The following is a 22,686-nucleotide window of genomic DNA, read 5'->3' as shown; positions in this document are numbered from 1 at the left end:
GAACAGATAAATAAATTAATGAATAATAAATAATTAATTCAATTAAAATAATAATGATATAAATGAAGAAGACATACCTGTAATTACAGACTATTGTGATAGTTAAGTATGACCGTATCCTATCTCGTTCTTTAGGAAAGTGGCAAAATTGCAAAATGAAAACATTGGTTGCTAGGTGGTGAAAGCGCAAAGCGCATTGGTAATGCGCATATAATTTATGTCACAATGAATATGAATATTCATGATATTAGATATCGTAAGCTGGAGGATGATGACGAAAACATTGTTTCTTACAAGCATAGTAATTAAATCTCTATGAAACGATATAAATTTTGAAATCAAATTGAGTGAAGATTATAAATAAAATTGTTGATAATTCGCGTAACTATCACAATAGTCTGTAATTACAGGTATGTAACCTTGATTGTCACGCTTGTAGGATTTTTCTTATTTTATTCAAATGAACTATTTGTGGGGTGGACTTGTCCTTTCAAGTTGATCTTTCGTAAATTTTATGATATTTCTCACCTTAAAATTGGACCGGAAAAATTACAGTTATACTGTAATTTACCCGTAAAATTACAGTTTCACTGTAATTTTCCCGTAATTTTTTTTTGGGCTTGAGTAAATCACAAACGCAGCAATGAATGATTTGTACAAAGTACGTGGTACCTAAATATTTCTTTTAATCTGTCTTTTCTCTAGAATAATAATTGACACTCGGTGACATTCATTTCCCTTGTGCCACACGTAATAGATTAATGTATCTTTTGTAAAATACTAGATATTAACTTGGAAAATTATTGAAGAAAAAAAATCGCTACAAATGGCTATCGATAAAAGAGTCTCAGCTATCGTTTTCTGTAATAACAGAAAACATACATTCTTTAATAAAAGAAAATATACATTCATTCTTTCCATTTGCGTAGTTGTTACGTCTTTTTTATTATTTGCTTTAGCTGCATACATTAGTTGTTGAAATGTTAATTTTGCATGATTTCGGATTATGTCTCTGTTCTGATACAATTTGCCTGCTATGTTTATTACACTGTTATTTAATTTGTGTATTGCACTGCTGCGATTATCGTTTTATTTTATATTTCCTTGATTATGTATGTATGAAATTTATTTGAATGAATGATAAAGATCACTACAAAATAACAGGTGCCGTGGCCGAGTGGTCTAAGGCGCCTGGCTATACATAGAAAGTCCGGGGTTCGATCCCCGGCTGCGGCACTTATAATGCCCGTCAGCAAGGCATTCAATCTACAATGCTCTTTTATCCTGCTTTCAAATAAATGGAAATGCTATATGCATTATTGGTAACTTAGTGTGCACTTGTTTTTTTGATAAAAAAAAGAAAAAAGTAATAGAGTACCGAAGTGTGACGTCAGTTGCCATGTTGTCATGGCGGGCTGGTTCTAAACAGAGTCGCAGCTGGTGATCGTCTGTACACATTTATATGACTTTGGCTGGTCTGAAAAATAGGTTGCAAGCGATCAAATTCCGATAGCAGCCATTTTCTCCAATGACAAACACACGCTTCCATTCGGCGGGAACCTGGCCGCCACGACACCATGGCAACCGACGTCATCGCTTCGGTACTCTTTTGCAGTACATCTTTAGAAACACAGATAATAAATATCGCCCAAACTAGATTTATATCGCCCGAGTCGTAGACGAGGGTGATATCAATTTAGTGAGGGCGATATATGTCATTTCGCCCCCAGGCCAGTCAATATTGCTATTATTAACCAAATCAGACATCTAGCTGTCTAGAGCAAAAATCGTTAAAATTTAGATATTTAAAATTTTTAGAATGAGAATCTAGCTTATCATGATGAGCAGACTGGGCCTCTGGGGCGGTATTCTGAGGTCATTTTATCTTTAAAATATTTTATTTTATCTCTTAAAATGAAATTGGTATTCTGAGATGACATTTTATCTCTCAGATAAAATTTTGAATTTTATCTTGCATATAAATTTTATCTTGCGTATCTACAGATGATACGCAACAGAGGAGTGCCTGCGTAGACATACCCATCGCGTATCTGGCCATGCAACGCGGATGTGTGCTTGCGCCCATGTTACTTTGAAGAAAAAATAAAATAAACTTAACAGAGGGTAGGGGCTATTTTATCTCTGCGACGTTGCTTTCATCATTATTTCTTGGTGAATTAACTACAAATGTTGACATGAAAATTAAGAAAAATTATATATTTATTGAGAATAATACCTCAACGTTATTCCTGTACAATCAGGAAGTGTTTCATAAGACTTTTCTTGACTAATATTGTCTTTGAAATGATACTTGAAAAGATGTGATATAGACTTCGAAAAAAGAAGAGAGTATTGTCATTTTTTTAAAAGAAATCTCTGTAAAGACGCGCAAGCGTATTTTGCAAGCGTATTTGAAGTAATCTCACTCCTTTGCCACACCTCCTGGCGGAATGGATTTTCATTGGTTGAGTGATATGAGAGAGCTATAAAAGCGCATTTTTAATTGGATATTGATTAAAAAATAGGTGTGTCTTACAGAGATAAAATGAAGATAAAATTGTTCTCAGAATACCAATTCGGAGAGATTTTAAGGGTATTTTATCTCACTGATTTTAACGGAGATAAAATGGCCTAGGGACGCAGTATCCAGCGTTGTCTTAACTTGATTACCATTATAACATATAGCACTGCGCGGTTCAAGGACGCGTGCAAAAACGCGTAGAATACCCGGATATTAGCGCTGCCTTTTATTGCCCGCTACATTTCCACGCATTTTCTCATTGACTTTCCTGAGCGGGCAATAAATTGGGCCTGTGGATAAACAATTGAAATTTTATTGACCGGCCATTTGATCCCAGTCTTAAGCAGGCAACAATGTTTCAAAGTTGCCCTGCTCAGATGTCTGATACGGTTAATAATAATGATTAGAAAATAACACACTTTTCGCCAATGAGATTCGGACGCAATCGACAAAAGCGCCATCAAACACTGCAGCACTGCAAATTTGACGAAAACGTGAATTGACCCTGAGAGCGGTTGTGAAAATTTTTGGCGACGGAGGTCGAGCGGACTACTTTTGATGCGTAACTCTTCAACGCCTTTCGAGTTGAGGGCACACAGCCAATCAGGTGCGACTATTTACTATGACGAGCCGGTTGGCTAGATATTGCGTACTCGAGTATTGAATGGAAAGCGGTCGATTTTTTAATGAACCGATTGAAATTTGATTCGAACCGATTCGATCCGCCACCTGTACGTGCAAAGATGAGATGACGTAGGTCACTTTGATGGACATAATCATCCGCCGAGGTTGTCAAGATCAATAGCCTTGTTATTACGAATTTCCTTGAAACAACATTTTCTTACGGGAACCATTTCAGATGCTATATTTGCATATAACTTGCTCCCTTGTGGTAATTTTCAGAGGATGATTTGATTTCCCGTGTGACGTCACGATCGCCATAGATATTTCTCGTCCCCTAGTAACAGACTAAGTTCTTTATTCGAACCCTCGTAAAAGTTCTCCAAAAGTTTTCTAGTTTTTGGAAGCATGTCACCGACTACATGTAACTTAGCCTGGTTTCCATTTTGCAATTTCTCCGTGCAAAATCGTCTGATCTGTTTATCGGACAACCTTTCTGTAATAAAGATTAAGATACAAAGAAATTCGGTAAAAATTCAACGACAATACACATTTTGATTTTACCCAGGGGCGGTGCCATAGAGAAACAAAGGGGCGAACTCTCCCTGTTATTTTTGATGCAGTGAAGAGAGAAAGAGAGTAAAAAATAATATAAGAGAAAGAGAAAGAAAACGAAGAAGGCATGGAAAGAAAAGTGCTGGTCGTGTATCTGTAGTCCGAACACAGCAAACACTCTGGTGTTAAATGGTGTACATAGCGAACCACACCAGTTATATTACGCCGGTGTTAAATTGACAGTGTTAGTTTAACGTCTATAGGTGTTATTACAACAACTTTGGTTGTTACATTTACACTCTTTGGTGTTATGTTAAATCTCTAGGGTGTAATTCCAACACCTCAGGGTGTGGTCCTCTATTAACACCAACTGGTGTCAGTCTTAACACCAAATTTTTTTTTTTCACAGTGGATGGGAATGGGACTTCTTGCCTTCCCCTATCAAAACGCCTGGCACCGCCCCAGAATTTGCATCAAATAATTGCAAAATGTAACTCATATCCTAATAAAATGTCCATACCCCGTTTTACAAACGTTATGAGTATAAGGAGGTGTTGCAACACTACAGAGACGCTTTCTGGAACGTCGAAAATCTATTGTCAAAGGCCCTTCATGGAAGAGCAGTCGTTGTCGAACATCGGTGAATGAAAAGAGCAGTCTTCTGTGACTATAATAGACATGACCAAAGGACACATCTATAATTTTTCGTCAGCTCAGAATCTTCGACAATCAGCTGTCCCGGTTCACCAATTTTCGACAAAGACCTCTCGGCTGTTCACTGTGATTTGACGGGTATTTTCAATAGATTTACTATGTTGTAAAAAGAAGAATCCGCCTCGTAGCAATGGCAAAAACTCGCTATAAGAGGTTGTAACTGACATGATAAAGAGATATAAAGTAAGCATGAAGACCATGCTCTCTACTTCAATGGCGTTTTCACTGGAAGGATATTCACCGTTTAGAATATTAACAATCTTGCGAAAAATGAACCTTTTCGCATTTCTAAGATCTTTATTAAAAAATGCGTCCTATCTTAGTCTTTTCTTCCCTAACTGGAAATATTTGAAGTAAATATAGAAATCGATTGAGGCTTACCCAGATTAAGAAAGTCGAATACTTCTGGAAGCATTCCCGTGCAGTTGACGTGCCAATCCTCCAATCTCATGATTTTTAGCTGATCACGTGGGTAGGCTCTGAACCAATCACGTACGTAAACAGAGTAGACGCCTATAAGGAGCCGCTGCAAGGGGAAAAGAAAGTGGTAATAGGGGAATTAAGGACGTTCCACAGTTAAAGTGAAATCCATGTCATTTTCACCAAACTTTGCACATAGATACTTTAGAACCTTAATATTCGAAATATGCAAAAATGAACATAGGTCCATGTGCTTGATTTTTTGCTATAGAGCTTCAAAGTTCACCCAAATTGATGTTCTTAAGAATTGCGCATTCAAAAGAATTTGGCATTTTTAGACCGCCCAAGATTACTACAATGAGTTTAAACCTCCATTACTCATTCAAAATACATGAAAAAGTCATCAAATTTCGCAAGAGAGTTAATAATTATATCGTTAGAATGGATAATCTATTAATAGTGCTAGTTGTTTGCAATTTTAAGTTTAACAGCACTGTCAGTTCTTAAAAATGGCGTAAAAGATAACAAAATCCCAATCTAAAAAATGTAAAATTTCAGTAACAAACTACAAACGTACAATAAATGCTGCACTTTATTCAAAATCCATGTCATTTTCACAAAAATTTGCAGAGTTGTAGAGGAAGGTATACCTAAGAGGTACAAACATTAAAAAATAGGGGTTCATGTGCTTGTTTTTAAACTATCAGCATTTTTATTAGAGCAAATGTGCTTTTTAAAACACCAAAAATGGGCCGAATGCTTAGTATCTATGTGAAGAAAAAATCAAAACCACTCTACCATTTATTCAAACTCGGGCTAATATTCGTGATTCTTGGCAGCACTGCAGAGTAAAGTATTTTGAAATTGTAGAGAATATTTTTTTGAATGGTCCATGGAATAATTCATTTTTTTAGCTTCATGAAATAACGCATCGGATCTGCTGTTAAAGTGCAGAAGATGAGAAAATCAGCTCATACCCGCAGCTAATTAATCACCTGTTCATCCATTGTGACGTCAGCGCGCAGAGTGTAAACTATGCGCAGATCATAATGCGCACAAATATAACTGTGGAACGTCCTTAAGATACATATCTAAAATGGGTTCCTTACTTCCTAGCACTCGCGTCACGTCGCGTCCGAAATAACTCATGTTCTGGATTTCGATGCCAATATTTTGTTGAAATTATCAAAGTGTCTTCAATGGGGCAAACACGTTAGGAAAATGAAATGAAATGAAACTCAAATGTCTATTTCCTTCTTATTTTTCCAACGCGTTTGTCACACTGAAGACAGTGACATAAAAACACCCTCAGTTTCATTTCATTTTATTTTCTTATGCTGCAATTAAGCTAGGCTGACACTTGCACGATTCCGTGACACGCATTCCGTGGCACGACTCGAGTCGTGCCAGTGTGCAAACTAGTCGTAAACTGGCGTGAAGTGTGCGTAAACCCGTCGTGACTGCGTGCCATGTCGGGACGAGAAATTTGAAATGTTCAAAATTGTGGTCACGACAAAATTTAGCGACCGGGTCGTGAACTATGCGCAAAACTGTTCGTGAACTCGTCGGTACGATGAGGGAAGTTGCGTACCAGTGCGTGGCAGTGCGCGCCATGCCACGGCTGTTACGAACTGCCACGAATGGTTCACGAACAGCTCACGTCGAGCAGCATTAGCGTGTATGACCTTGTTCTAGTTTAGTGGAAACCGGTCGCCTTGCTAGCGTTTCCCATCTGATCACCCGAAAGTGGTTTAAAAAAACCACTTCACGTAAAGCGTACGTCTTCATGGTCTTGTTGCTACGAGAAGCGTAGATAAGGGCTAATTAGGTACCCCACAGGGTTTATTTAGTCAGATTTGTGCTTATGAATATTCATGGTATCCATGGAACATAATATAGACGATCAATTCGACTAGTTTGGCGCAATCAGTAAAACGATCCACTAAATTACCGCAGTCAAGATCACAGATCACAGATTTGAGTCTTGCCTTGAACGACTTTCAAAGATCTCTTTGAAAAAAAATTGAGGAAAGACTTTCAAACAAAATACAAGATTTGTAGTCTGATTCAAAGCCTCCAAAACAAAGTTATCCCATATAGTAAGTGGGGGAAAATACGCCTCCGGGAACGCTCATGTTTCGCGCGAAATTTTCAATCGCAGCGTAGACATTTTGCGTACAGTGTGTGGAGTAGTGCGCTGTGTAACGAGGCAAAGCTGTCTTGAAAAACGCATCGGAGGTGGTTTCCCAAACTGGTTTGGAAGATCGCGTCCAAGACCGCTTCGAGCGCTCCCATTACACGTTAAACTAGTTTCCACTGAACTACCGTAGTTTCTAGTATACTAATGACAAGGGGGTACGTGCTGTGCAGTGGCGTACCTTGGATTTTCCACAGGGGGGGGGGGGCAAAACCGTTGACAAGCAAAAAAAAAAAAAAAAAAAGGTCTTCAAGCTCGTCAGGGGGGGGGGGGGCAAAAAAGGTCTTTCAAGGTCGTCAGGGGGGGGGGGCAGGGATACGTCCTTTGTATGGGTTGTGGCTCGTCAGGGGACTGCCCCCCCCCGTAGGTATACGCTAGTGGTGCTGTGATTACGTGAGAGTATTGTCCTTTAGGATGGGGGGGGGGGCTGGCCTGCTGTATGCGTACAAATTTTGAAACTCGAGCAGGGGGGGGGTCGACTCGTCGCCCATGGGTGCAATGTACAACTCCGTTGTTTAAAGAATGATCGATAATCATCTTACACAGAATACACGTGGGTCATGAATGTCCTTTATGCTGTATACACATCCTCGATAGCTCATCGTTTTCAGACACTTGTTGAACCTGTTTATCACAGCCACGACCTCCTTATGGAAAAGATCTGCACTCGTTTTTATGCGGTACTTCGGGTTGAAATATAAGTAACCGGAGTACAACCTGAAGGAATAAAATAATGATATATGGTTTAATTGAGTTGGCCAATTCCATTTAAATTGTAAAAATTGTTACTGAAGCCCTGGTCACAACCCGTGGTGATGTTTTTCTTTTCTCTCTCTCTCTGTGCACTTTATCGTACGGCTTTAGTAGACGATTGCGTACATCGTACGCGCTGGTCCGCACTTTTTCATCAAGCACGACAAAACGCAAAGAAGACGCAAGGTGGCTGTTCAACATGTCCAAAAGGCGTTGAGGGATGAAGCTAGTGTTCTTATAAACGCAAGCGATACGCAAGGACATCGATCGTACCTCCTGAACTTGCTCATGAACGTTTTGCGAATGTTTTGATTGGATGAGAATGTAAAAAATGGTAAAAGTCCAGCATTTATATTTTGTGCGCAAAACGTGCGCTTTAATGTTCGAATATATACTTCGACAATATTGTTCGCGGGATCACTGAGTCGTTTGGAGTCTCTTTTCGATCGGAAGAAGTTTGACTTTAAAAAAAAATCACTCGCGAACGAAAAGCAACTCCAAGCGACTCCCGAAAAAATTTGGCGAAGATGCCGGAGATTAATGAGCGCACGTTATGTCGCATAAAAAAAGAATGATCAACTTTGCCATTTTTTCTTATATTCGCGTTTTTTTTGGGCAAAACATTCGCAAAACTTTCGTGAGCGTCGTGAAAATGGAGCCTTAACTATATAGACGCACGGGTCTCAGAATTTTCCCCCATTTTCCTTTCCAGGCTTTGTTGGAAACCTAGCGTTCTACCTGCCCATGCGTACTTTATGATCATGCTGAATGCTGTTGAAAAAGTGCGTCCGGCTGTGACCAGGGCTTAGGAGAAAAATTCCATCCATCATGAAAAAAGAAAACGCACCATCATTACCAAAATATTGATTTTAATTGGAATATAAAAAAAACAAACATTGAAATCATATTCAAAACTTATAGGCAATATTTAGGCAAAGATACCTGTCCACTGGATTGCGAAGAATGACGAGAAGTTTAGCGTCGGGTTGGGCTGCATGCATGACGTCAGCAGTGACGTAGGTTGGACCTTCATAACGTTCCCCATTCCAGGTTTTCCATTTATGATTGTCCCAGAGCGTCGACGCGGATCCATCTCCTTACAGATTGAAAGAATTATGAGTGATATTAGAACCAACAAAGTGTATGAAAGACAAAAGCGACAGGCAACTGCAACTATACCAGACTACTACACTGTGGTAATAGAGAATGAAGAAGATGATGATCGATGACAAGGGTGTAGGCTGGTTTTAGCATGGGGTGATGCACATCTTGGGGAGGTGAACTAAAGTTTGGAAATCAGCTGTTGAAAGCAGAAGAAGGGGTACACATTTCGTTTTGCTTGCCAGCGTCGGAGCTCCTCTGCCTCAGTTCGAGGTGCATCCCCAGCCTACGCCCTTAAACATGTTGAATTATGATGATATGATGGTGATGATGACGTTGATAATTATGATGATGGTGATCATGATGCTGAGGGCGATGATGCTCGTGATTTATGATCATGATCATGACGATGATGATGGTGACGATGGCGATGATGATGATGATAATTATGATAGTGATGATGATGATGCTGCTGATGAATATGATGGCGACAGTGAAGATGGCGATGATGATGATGATCAGTGGCGGGCCGTGACCCGGAGGAGACAAAGCATTGGAGGGGCACAGCAATACAGTGCCCCTCCAATCATTTGTCTCCTTCGGGTCACGGTCCGCCACTGATGATGATGGTGGTGATGATGATTATGAGAATGATGATGACGCTGATGATGGTGCTACTGATGATGGTGATGTTTAGGTGCTGATGGGGATGGTGATTATGATAATGGTGATAATGATTATGATGATAAGAATGGTGATAAATAATAATAATATTTGTCATGAAGATACCAACATACTAGTACTAGTACTACTACTACGACTACTACTACTACTACAACTTCTACTACTACTACTACTACTACTACTACTACTACTACTACTACTACTACTACTACTCTTACTACTACTACTACTACTACTACTACTATTACTTCTACTATTACTATTACTACTACTACTATGGTGGTGTTTCGCGCGTTACCTTATTTTGCGCATGGTCGCATATTTCAAAAAGTAATCAATATATTAAAAATCTGACAGCACCAACAGAAAGCGCGACCTAAAATTACCCGAGTGAGTAATTTTCTTGAAGATTGGGTCTCCCTTTGTGAAAATATTGGCAGGACATCGGCGATTTTTTTTTTTACCATTTGCGTCCGGCCCGAGAAAATCCGAATTTCTCGACAAACATGAATAAAACACCATTTTGCGAGGAAAGGTCCCCAAGCCAATAAGTAAAATGTGATACGTACAACCAATTTTATAACATTTTAACATCCATCTGATACAATTACTTTACCTTTGTCTGTTTGATTTCTTTTCTAAAGCTTCGCAAAACGATCGTGTGCAAATAAGGTCATACTTTTCCTGACACTTTTTTTCAGCCGAGTGCAGATAAATCGATCCGTCAAGCGATTACTGTCTTCCGTTTGGCCGTAATTATGATTTAAATCAATTTTGAGTGAACTGTGAGAAATTTCTGAATGAATAACAACTTCATGATAATTTTGGAAATGTGCGAAATTATGGTCACCTCATCATATTGTATACTAATGCTACTTGTAACAATTTTACCTCTAATACTTAGTTACCACTACAAGAAATGATTATGGTTATAATAACAGTAAAATAGTATCAATATACATCAAGAACTCGTTATTCAGACAAGCTTTTTCGAAATGTTTTCCTTCATCCTCATGAATAAAATCAAGCATCCATTCCGGAGCTTCACCCAACTCTTACAAAAATGTTTTCCTGATTTTTTACTTACCGATTATAAGTCGTGATTTCAAAGACGGATGTAACATTAACGACTTCACCAAACCTTTTGATCTGGATGTGTAACTACCGAGCGTTCCTTTCCCTAGATCAATAAAAAGAGGTGCAATCTAAAAATACTGAGTAAAATTTTAAACATGCATGTTTGCTGGGTAAATTTGTTTACCCCCATATTCGGCTATTTTAACGCAACATTGCGTAAAATTTACCCAACATGCATGTTCCCATTTTACCCAACATTGGGTAAACCTTTTTTTTAGAATGGGATCGATTTGGAATATGCGCCAACTATGAGTTTTCATCGGTCCTTCAGTTTTTTTAATCGGCGTTGCTCTGAAAACGACAACGTTACCATAGAATTTGATCACGTGATACATTTTCAAAACGACAGCGCGAGTTAGTACTACGTCCTCGTTTTCGTTTATAGGCAAGGGAGGGGGGGGGGGGCGGCGCACCCGAAGTTTTCAACCGTCGTCCATCGTCCTAAAAGGTCCTTAATGAATCATCCCGAAAACAGAGTTCGTGCATACCCAAACAGGTTCAATCATCAATTTTGTCCGTCATGGAAGCATCAAACTAAAATGGACACCCGGCGGCAGAGGTAGTTGATCACCGTATCACACATGGCGGTTTCGGATTCCGGTGACCCGGCTTTGATTCCCACTTGGTGCGCTAGTGCCCTTTGGTATAGCATTAATCCTCATTACCAGGTTCCTCGGAGAGGACCTTCAGCCGTCGGTCTTCTGGTTGGCTGTTTGCTCACAAGCATTCATACTTTCTTAGCAATCAGGTAAAAAATCAACACCATTTACCATTTACCAAATAGCGAGTTTTCGCCATCGCGATAGGGACGGATTCTGGGACATAAACAAATCTATTGAAAATGCATGCCGGTCAAGTCACAACAGCAGCGAGATCTTTGTCGAAAATTGGTGAACCGGGAGAGCTGATCGTCGTAAGATTCTGAGCCGACTAAGCAATTGCAAATATGTTGCTTGTCCAGCGTCCAGGACGAAATTGCTACTTTGATTCACCTAATTTCGACGAAGCCTGCTGTGTCATTATGAGGAGCTTTTGACGATAGATGTTGTAGAATCCGTCCCTGTCGAGATTGCTAAAGCCCCCCCCCCCCCCAGAGAAAGTTCATTAACACATTGATAACTATATTATAACAACGACGGGATTGGGTCAAGGTCCTGGAAATAGTTTTTTGACATGAGGTGCTGATGTAAATTTGAAAAGCAAAAAAAAAAAAAAAAAAAAAAAAAAAAAAGGGTTTTCAGTTAAAAAAGGACATCAACTTGGTCCCGATAAATTTGAAAAGCACAACAGAACAAACAAACAAAAAAGGTGTCCAGCAGTTCCAAAATGGAAATCAAATTGGTTCCGTGAAGGGTTTCATTAAAAAAGGTCTTTTTGGTTACATTTTTCAATGTTTACACATCTTCCAGAAATACCAGGGGGACGCAGCACCCCAATGAAAAGTTGGGGGTGCTTCACCCCCAGCACCCCCGCTTTCCAGGGCCATGGATTGGGTCGGGAAGGAGTGAGAACTCACCATTGGATCTGGTCCACCAATGGGGCTCTTTTGAGGTGTCTTTTACTTCGGGATGTCGCAGGATTTTAGTCCACAAATCGGTCGTTCCACTCTTAGGCATACCAAGAAGATAGAAGTACGGCAAACATCGGAGTACCATCCGAGGCTTCGCCTTCCAACACGGAGACTTGTACCCGGGTAAATATGATTTTGGCAGTAAATCAAATACCTGCCAAGACACATGAAACAAAGGAGCACATTATTGAATACATAAATGAAAAAAATAGAGACAAAAACACACTAACTCGGCTTCAAAATAATATGCTTTTTCCTAGAATATCTTTAATTTCCTAAAATAAACGGCATTATGTCACAAAGCATGGTATTGGCGCAAGAGTCATAATAAAGTTTAAAAAAAGTAAAGTAAGCTGTTTAAACATCCCTCTAGGTGGAGGGAAGGGAGGGGTTGATAATGATAATGACTCTTATTTACCCAAGGCAGCCACTCTTAGCTTTAAGCTGGTCTTCCAGCGGGCCCTGCAGAACATTACCCGTTCTCCGTTCTCATACGTCGAGCGCCTGACATGAAGGCATAAGGTCCCATGTTTAACGTCTTTTATGACTCGGCCGGGGATCGAACCCATGACTTCCCGTTCATGAGGCGGACGCTCTACCACTGAGTCACCACGTCCAGTTGTATGATCTGCTGACATACAGCTGGAAGTTCCCCCAAAAGGTCAACAACCACAGATAATGCATAATCCCAGTATTTTCCTATACACATCTTACCTGAAGGGGACCTCGCAAGCATGTATGTTCTCAAAGGTAATAAGGATTTTTCGCAACAGGTACGCAGACGCTTTCTAGAACGTAGCAAATCTATTGTCAAATTCATACCGTTCACGACAATCAAGTCTTTATCGAGGGTCGGTGAATCAAAACAGCAGTTTCATCCATGATTCCGGACGAACGAATTTGCAATTTTTTGTCAGCTCATAAAAGTCGAACGAGAGTTCTGTTCTGATTTGCCAATTTTCGACAAAGCCCTCTCGGGCTTTCATTGAGATCTCTGACTTGCATTTTCAATGCATTTGCCACGTGCGAGGATTGATTAAGCGTCCCAGTGCAAAAAACTGACCAATAATTGTGGATGTGGGGTGAAAGAGTGATGTGAAAGGTACTAACCGGTTTCCGCATTTTGTATAAGGCCGGGGGTAAAGATGATATATTCAACTTGGGTCGCCTCAATTCGGCTGGTCCGACTTTCATCCTCGTCGGTGACTCAGAATTCTTATTTTTCACACTCTCCGATCGGATGGCTGCCGTTATTTTGTGGAGGTCAACCTCCTTTGTTGGCACATCTATCGGCGATTTGTCGTATGAATAACCATTCCATACATCTGCTTGTCCTGAAAATTCAAGTGAGAGAAAACAATATGAAATAAACCATTCTTGCCATGACATAATCTTTATTTAAAAAAGGAAAACTGATATATGGGGCCCGTTTCATAAAGGACTTACCACTGTTGTAACTTTGCCATTATGACAATTACCATAGTAACAGGGCTCATTAGCCAATCATAATCAAGGTTACCATGGTAGTTGCCATAATGGCAAAATTACAACAGTTGCAAGTCCTTTATGAAACGGGCCCATGGTCGGGATCGTCAGTGCTAATTGACTTGAGGTTGCTTAATATATTCGTTACAATAAAAAGAAGGAAAATAAAAACTTAGTAAAGTGAAGACGATTTCTATCATTTCAGGGAGCTTCCTTTTTATCGCTGTTGACCCGTAGATCTGATATCCCTAACAATTGCATGAAGCCAATCTGACCAACATTTTGTGAAAATCTCAGAGCTCTGAAGAGTTCAGAAAATGGATCTGATTTTCATTCGTTTCGACACCATTGTTTTAAATAACTGATAGCACAGACCTGACACTGATCGGATTGAAATTCAAGGGTGACTCAATTCTTCCCCCAACACTAACCCGACACCAATCCACCAAATTGCTTGATTTCGGAGGGCGATCGGGCACTTACCACAACACTATATAAAAACTGGTCTGTTTTGGTCTAAGCCAGCAATCAAATGTGAACATATGACTTGGTTACATAATACATAATAATAATAATAATGTGACTTATAAAGCGCCAAATCCAATCTGTAGAGTGGTCAAGGCGTATGAAGAGCTAAGAGTTAAATAAAAAAGTTTTTAGAAGATTTTTGAAAGTTTCGACAGAGGTACATTTTTTTAATGTCTTCGGGAAGGCTATTCCACAAAGTGGGGCATGCAAAAGCAAATTATCTTTCCCCCCAAATTTTTGAAACTTTTGGAATAACAAGGAAGCCAGAAGTGGATGAGCGCAAAGACCCGCTTGGTCCGTAGTAATTGATAAATGAAAGACTATATTGTGGTGCTGATCCAAGAATACTATGAAAAGCAAGCAACAAAATCTTAAAGATACAAAAAAGAACATAGAAATCAGTCTTGTCATTATGTCTGTATCATTTTCACTTTTTTTTTATTCACCAACCTGTTCTCTCCCGTTCCTATAAGCCCTCGTTTTAGGCGTCAGTTCTCGAATACCCCAATTCAAGTTAAGTTCCAGTTCCCACCCACCCCCAATTGCAGAGGGCCATCTTGTACTTGGGCCCCTCATTTTATAGTAACTTCAGCGGATCTTGGGCCGCACGCCCCTATACCCTTTCCGAATCCGAGTGCCCCCGGCCCCCGAGGCGACGTCACAGCTTCTAGGGAAGCAGATTTTCCGAGTAGTAACAAAAGAGGGGAACAAAAGGAACAATGTGTCCAAAGCTTATCACAAAAAATTATATCTTATTTTTTTCTGTAATTCCTTCCCCATCCCTCTGCTCCTCGGAATAGTTTACTAGATACATGGCGCATAGTAAATGCTGTGCTTATTATCATTATTATATCGCCTTTTACTGAAATAAATGCTCTTCGTGCTGTATACATTGTATTTATGAGCAATATGCTAAAAATGGGCAAGTTGCTCCAATTTATATTTGTTCTATGTTCTTATAGTGATAATGCCTACACTGTAAAAACTGTGGTGTTAAAACTGACACCAGTTTGTGTTAATAGAAGACCACACCCTGAGGTGTTAAAATTACACCTTGGAGCTTGAACATAACACCAAAGAGTGCAAATATAACAACCAAAGGTGTTGTAATACACGGTACACCTATAGGTGTTAAACTGACACTGTCAATTTAACACCGATGTAAAATAACTGGTGTGGTCCTCTATGTACACCGGTTAACACCACAGTTTTTGCTGTGTATATAGCACGGTATGCTTTTCATGCATGTTCACCTACCTTCTTTGCCGTGAGCATGGTGAGTTGAAGAAGATAGTACAACATTGGAACCATTCTGTAGTTGATCGTAGTAGTATAAGTAGGCAAGTACACCTATGTTCAGGAGAACAATTCCAGCTACCACTTTATTGTTCATAATTATACATCCTGAAAAATATGAAAAGGCAAAATGTATTTACAACACGAAGTATAAAGATATTGGTAGCTACCGCCATAGGCCATCTGTCAATGAAGCATCGTGGTGTAGCCGTTCGGACTCTCGCCTTGTAATCAGAGGGTCGTGTGTTCGAATCCCACCGCGGCCTAGCATCCTCTGAGAAGGCGTCAGCCCATGATTTGCCCTCTGCACCAAAGTGTTAAAAGGGTGCCCGCGGTAGGATACGAAAGCCTATGTAGTATGCCTAGCAATTGATTCTTGGAACTCTTGTAGGAATGCTCCCCAGGGAGTGGAGAAAGGGGATACATTGTGTGCGGGTATGACGGGGTCCGATGGCCGGGGTAATAATAATTACAATGTTAAACGGTTAGAAACAAAGTGTAATAAGCGCTATATACATGTAACTATTATTCTTTCTTGCCCCACCCAATCCGAACTCAATATTTTTATCCCCTACCTCCCCTCATGAAATTACTGATATTGTCTAAAACCTCGATAATAAAAGAAGTTCTGGCTATGATGACATCAATAATCTAATACTTAAAACTATCATTCCATATATTGCAGATTCACTTGCTTACATCTTCAATATGTCTTTAATTCACGGACAAGTCCCCAATTTCCTGAAAATTGCTAAAGTCATTCCAATTTTTAAGAAAGGCGATAAATCAAACATTAACAACTATCGGCCAATATCCCTCTTACCGTGTTTTGGTAAAATTTTTGAAAAAATAATATATAGCAGAACAATCAAATTTTGTTGTGATAATAACATTTTCTCTAATTTCCAATTTGGTTTTAGAGAAAAGCATAGTACAGTTCATGCATTATTATCTTTTGTTGAAAAGGTTACTCATGCAGTTGATTAGTCTTCACATAATGGTTGGTATTTTCCTGGACTTCTCCAAGGCCTTCGACACAATAAACCACGACATTCTACTTCATAAACTTTCGCATTATGGTATACGTGGGAAGTCCTTGGATTGGTTCAGGAACTACCTTTCCAACAGAAAACAATTTGTTTCTTTTAATGATCACCCCTCAAATATGTGCAATATTAGCTGTGGTGTGCCGCAAGGAAGTATCCTGGGACCACTCCTCTTTATTTTGTATATAAATGACTTTAGCAGAGCATCCAGTATTCTATCTTTCATTATTTTTGCTGATGACACAAATTTATTTTTTTCTCACAAGAATCCGCTTACCCTTGCTGAAATAATAAATTGTGACTAAAGTTTTGAGTTGGATTAGAGCAAACAAATTATCAATCAATCTTCAAAAAACCAAATACATGTTATTCAGTAATACTATAGATTCGTTGCCTCTTGATATTTGCATTGAAGATATTCAGCTGGAAAGTGTCCCGTCAATCAAATTCTTGGGTGTCTATGTAGATAACCAACTCTCCTGGAAATGTCACATTGACAATATTTGCAAAACCATCTCTCGTAATATAGACATCATAAATAGGTTAAAAACATTTATTCCTGTTACCTCTCTACTAACTCTATATTCTTCTCTTATATTACCATATCTCAACTATGGAATCCTGGTTTGGGGTAATACACACCAAAATTTACTAAACAGAATATTACTACTACAAAAGAAAGCTCTTCGTATTATTTCATTTTCACATCCCCGTTCTCACACTGATCTGCTATTCCTCGAATATAATTTGTTAAAATCCAAGACTTGTACTTATTTCAACTTGGACAGTTTATGTACAACTATAAAAACGACATGGTTCCCTCCGTATTCCACGATATGTTTCTTCAAAATAATAGTTATCATACATATCCTACCAGACATGGCGATCACTTTCATCTGCCAATGCTAAGAACTATTTTTGCTCAAAGTACTTTCATTTTTACAGCCCCCAAATTTTGGAACTCTCTCCACAAAGATATTCAACAGGCCCCCTCCATCAACTCCTTCAAGAGAAAATTAAAAGTATTTTTGTTACTTACAAACGAAGTTGATTTGTTTGTAGGTCCTGAATATCTTGTATCTCACACTAAATTTTCCTTATCATGACCATGTATACGCTCTCGTTGATCCATGTTAGTACGAACTTTGTTCTCTCTCTCCCCCTCTCTCTCTCCTCCATCGTCTAATATGTCACCGTATTTTTTTCTTTGTTTCGTGTGTCTGTGTGTGTGTCTTTGATATGCATGTCGTCCAGTACTTCTGTCACCTGATTTCAATTTTTTGCTATCATTTCCTTTTTTTCTCTAAAATAGTTTTCTTATTATATTTATCACAATTTACTTTCCCATTTTATAATATTGTATATATTGTACAATCGAATGAATTTCCACATTTAATTAATATTCATTACTTTGCCTTTTCTCAATTGCTTAATATGAATTATTTATTCAACTTGCTATAGGGGATCCACGCTCGACAAGCAATGCTTTTTAGTGGATCCCCTCATTTCCATTTCCATGCACTTTTTTTTATTGTTTATACAAGCTTTTGTTATATAATTATGCTAAGGTAAAATTGATTTTGTACTCGTACTTTGATTTGTATCTGTATTTGATTTATATTTGTCATGGAAATGAAATAAATTTCTTGAATATTGAAATCTTGAAATCTTGAATTATTATTATTATCATCATTAAGTACACATGCAAACCTTTATCCGCCAAAACTCTTGTCCATTTCTGTGGTATTTTCAAGCGAAGTTCACGTTTATCATGCCATCTGCTCCCTTTGTATCACTGATGTAGCATTTCCTAGGGTCCCTTTACAAGTAGTCCATAACTCGGTCCTTCCATGGGCAAGTTACTTGTAAGTTCGTCCGTCCAACGGTGCTTCACTCGTAACTATGTCCTTCCCATGTCGAGTCACTCGTAGCTCTGTGCCTCTAGTGGCAAGTTACTCGTAACTAGCTCTGCCCAACAACAAGTCACTCGTAGCACTGTCCGTCCAAAGGCAAGTTGCGCGTAGTTCGGTCCGTCTAATGGCACTTCACTCGTAACTCTGTCCCTCCAATGGCAAGTTACTCCAAATACGGTTCGTCCAAACTGCAAATCATTCGTAACTTGGTTCGTCCAGCGGCAAGTCACTCGTAACTCGGCCCTTCAGACGTCTCGACACTCGTAACTCAGTTCACTCCCGGAGGGGTCATCTCTTAAACTGAGGGTTTTTATCAAAGAGGGAAATCAATACCAATTCTAAGATCGTGCACATATCTAATTATATAGAGGGTCTGTGTGATGTGATTATAATCATTTTTAAATAAATAAGGAGTGGGGCTATGACGACCCTCAATTCAATGACAGGAGTACTATAATATAGAACGACCAAACACCTCTCTTTTTGTCCTCGTGTTTCTTTCCTTTTCTATCCACTTTCATATTTTTTTCTCCTCTTTTTGTTAGTACTGAAAAAATAAATCATTGGGACTGGTAACTTCCTGTCTTCTGTGCCAACAATAATATTACGAAGATTAATTTTATTCTAAAAACGGGACCCATGTATGATGTAGACCAGTGGTGTATAGTCGTGAGGTGACTTAAGGTCACCGCACACCTTACGACTGTTCGCGATCCGATTTTGGAACAAATCGCATTTTGTTCATTTTCTGAAAATTTGAATGGAATATATCATTTCATTTGAGATTAAAATTAATTGAAATAATACTAATATAACCATTTTGAAAGATTGCAAGCCTTTATTTTGGAGTAAAGGCCAAATTAGTTTCAAATCGTAGCCAATCGTACGACTGCTATGACGTCACTACGACTAGATATTAAATTTGCTAAGCAAGATATTCCAAGTCTCAATATTAGCATCAAATTCTACTACGTTTTTTCCAAAATTGAGTCGCAGACCAATCGTAATGTGTTCGTTCGCCTTTATACTGCGGCATGTAGAATGGATTATTAGGCCAATAACCTGCGCCAGAAAATCACATATTGATTTAGCCAAACAATATCTAATTTATTCCACTCAGCTTCGTTCCTGTTCCAATACTACTTTTGAAAGCAAAATATTAAGCTTCACTCATAAAAACCATGTTGATTTATATATGCGCTATACACAAAAGTATCACAGCGCTTATACAATAAATTGTTAGACATAGAATGTAAATATAAATCTTTAATAACCCCCCCAAAATGATGTATAAAATAGTGTACATTAAATTGAATCACCTATTTGCATTGGCGGCGGAAGGCAAAAAATTAGGGGGGGGGGGTTCACCTGAAATTTTAGGATGGACATAGGTAATTAATTTGACAAGCGAAAAAAGAAAAAAAAAAGGTTATCAACCAAAATTTTAGGGGGACCACAACAAATTTAGGGGGGTCCACCTGAATTTAGGGGGGACGCAGGAAAAAAATTGACAAGCAAAAAAAAAAAAAAAACGGTTCTCAACGAAAAATTTAGGGGGGGGGGGATCGTCCCCCACCTCAAATTTAGGAGGGGACAGGTCCCCCGTACCCCCGCTTCCGCCGCCTATGCCTATTTGTATTCTCAGTTGCGCCAGGTGAGGCCTGGCGGCCTTTTGCTTGCTGCTTCGTTCACCAACAACAACAATTTAAGGGACAAGCCCGGTCAGCACATCATGTTCACTCAAACAGCAAGTTAATTTAAATAAAAAGACAGACGTAAAATAAGTACAAGGCGCATAACTTTGCAAATATGAGAGAGCGAAATCGCAAGGGAGGGGGCGACCAATAAAATGAAAATTTCCCAAAATTTACCAAATTATGTGTTTGACCCACATTTGGTAAGCAATAGGCATGATTTACTCAGTGTTGGATAACAAATAAAAACAGCCAACTTTTACCAAACAAGCTTTTACTATATAAAGTTGAAAATGCAGTTCATAGTTATTCATTGGCCAATGTTGTAAGCACTGATTGACCAAAATATTTTACCAAATAATTTCACTCAACCCCCAAATTTGGTCTAGTCAACCAACAATTGCAAAAAAAAAAAAAATGTTGGTCAGTATCAATAATCACAATTCTGGGTGATTTCCGAGGACCTTATCTTGGCAAATCAGTTGTGTAAAGGCAATGTTCTACCCAACAATTTTTTGCAAATATTTATGGGCAAAGAAGACCCAACCATTGACCCTAAATTGCCAAAATTTGATTATCGATGCAACATTTCAAGTAAAATGGTTAATGAATGGAAATGCTAAACCAAAAAATGGAAAGAAAACAATTAATAATTCTTTTTTTTATTGATCACACTGTGACGACTAGTTCTATCTCTCCTTATACTATCATAACCTTCATCTAATCATTATCCAACTTATAGGGTGTACTTCAAGATATGATACTTCGGTTTTTGCAGAATTATATTTGGTAGATATATCTCAGTTATAAAGCATTTTATTATTCACTCCCCCCTGAATCGCCATGGTATCATTCAGTCATATCAAATAAAAAGAGGGTTTTTACTAGCTTTATATTTAAATAAATAAATCCTTTATTAATGTTATTCAAAATTACTCTGATTAAGATTAAATACAACAATCATTACAATAATAACATTAAGATAATGTTGGCACATCTGGTAGAGCATCCGTCTCACAACCGGGAGGTCTGGTGTGAAAACCCCCACCACGTCAGACCAAAAGACGTTAAAAGATGTGAGTTGCTGACCCTGTTTGGCATTCAACGATCAAAGGGATAGAGCCTCGTCGATCTGGCGCTGCACAGCGGCAGCCGGGCCCACGATCAACTGAGGAAAACACATTTTCGGAGTATTTCATTTCTGATGTCTATTTCGAACAATAAAAATATGGATTTTTTACCCCCAAAAAATCACTTAAAATCAAGTTAAAAGGGAAGACGCCACACATGTTGTGTGCTTCATCTCCTCGCATTAAAGAAAATGAATTTTTTGGAGGTAACGCCACGGCATCCGTTACATCGGCAAACTGCCGATCGTCTATTGCAAATTTGTCCACTCATCACATGGTCTACCTTCATTAAGTCTAATGCCATTCCGTCCATCAACATTTCGTCTAACAACCATTTGGTCCAATAATCACTTCGATTTATCACCAGTTCGTCTATGACGATTTCGTCTAATAACCAGTTGGTCTGATACCCATTTTCTTTTCATTCATTTCGCCAAATTAACACTTATCCAATTAGACCAAATGGTTTATGGACTGAATGGTTATTGGACCAACTGATTATTAGACGAAAATGTGAGTGGACGAAATGGGATTTGGACCATTTAGATAGTGGACGAATCGATGATAGACCAAATGATAGTAGACGAGTTGGTAATTAGACGAATTGGCAATAAACGAAATAAACCTTTACATCTACATGCTTAAATCATTTCAATCCTATACCGAATACACAATCACATAAATAAACGCGATAAATCTGATATAACGAAATGATTAAAAAAACACTTGAAAACTTACATTACGGGTGAGACGATATCAAGTACATTTCTCTTGATTGTTTATACAGCTACATCTGTCCATCTCATGCAGTACCGAATCTGTTATATACTAGAATGCTGCGTGTATTCAATTACATTAAGGAAAGATGGTTACGTAATAATTATTGATTTGATATGGAAAGTTATATTGTGTTAAACGGGAATGCGTTTCTCTCTCTCTCTGCCGTTCGATAGCATTATTGATTGTTGGTTTACCCATTGATGGTTTACTGGTCTCCGACTTCGACAAAATATTTTAGAGTGATAAGGGAATTTGAATTTACTCAGGAACTGACATTCTTTCCTAGCCTGACGTGTGATATATAGCTATACCGAGTGAGTGAGAAAGAATTGCACTTATAACTGTGGAACTTAGTTTTAAAGGGCAAGTTCTCCCTAACAAAAAGTTTATTAAGAAATAGCAGAAAAAATAATGATAAATATTGCCAAAGGTTTGAGAAAAATCCATTAAAGAATACAAAAGATATTCGAATTTTAATTATTCGATTTGTGACGTCATATTCGAGCAGCTTTCCTACATATCGAATGGTAAAAAAAATAAA

The 22,686-nt window shown here is 38.6% G+C and overlaps 1 protein-coding gene across 2 annotated transcripts; it reads right to left on the bottom strand.

Annotated features, from left to right (window-relative positions):
• Nucleotides 1-1,357: 1,357 nt before the first annotated feature.
• LOC129276451 (carbohydrate sulfotransferase 15-like) lies at nucleotides 1,358-22,213 on the bottom strand. 2 transcript variants are annotated; one of them, XM_064109558.1, is made up of 10 exons: nucleotides 22,104-22,213; nucleotides 18,339-18,841; nucleotides 15,544-15,690; nucleotides 13,384-13,607; nucleotides 12,220-12,427; nucleotides 10,654-10,746; nucleotides 8,724-8,877; nucleotides 7,571-7,745; nucleotides 4,793-4,937; nucleotides 1,358-3,638 (listed from the first exon to the last, which is right to left on the bottom strand). In XM_064109558.1, exons 3-10 carry the CDS (start codon nucleotides 15,677-15,679, stop codon nucleotides 3,451-3,453), a joined length of 1,323 nt encoding a protein of 440 aa, XP_063965628.1. In that variant the 5' UTR covers nucleotides 15,680-15,690; nucleotides 18,339-18,841; nucleotides 22,104-22,213; the 3' UTR covers nucleotides 1,358-3,450. The 2 variants fall into 2 exon arrangements, with proteins under 2 accessions (XP_063965628.1, XP_054768805.2); XM_054912830.2 differs by lacking the exon at nucleotides 18,339-18,841 and having other exon boundaries at nucleotides 22,104-22,185.
• Nucleotides 22,214-22,686: the final 473 nt, after the last annotated feature.

The sequence above is a fragment of the Lytechinus pictus genome, chromosome 14 (assembly GCF_037042905.1).
Source record: "Lytechinus pictus isolate F3 Inbred chromosome 14, Lp3.0, whole genome shotgun sequence".
Taxonomy (NCBI): domain Eukaryota; kingdom Metazoa; phylum Echinodermata; class Echinoidea; order Temnopleuroida; family Toxopneustidae; genus Lytechinus; species Lytechinus pictus.
This window is presented reverse-complemented; position numbering and strand designations above follow the sequence as displayed.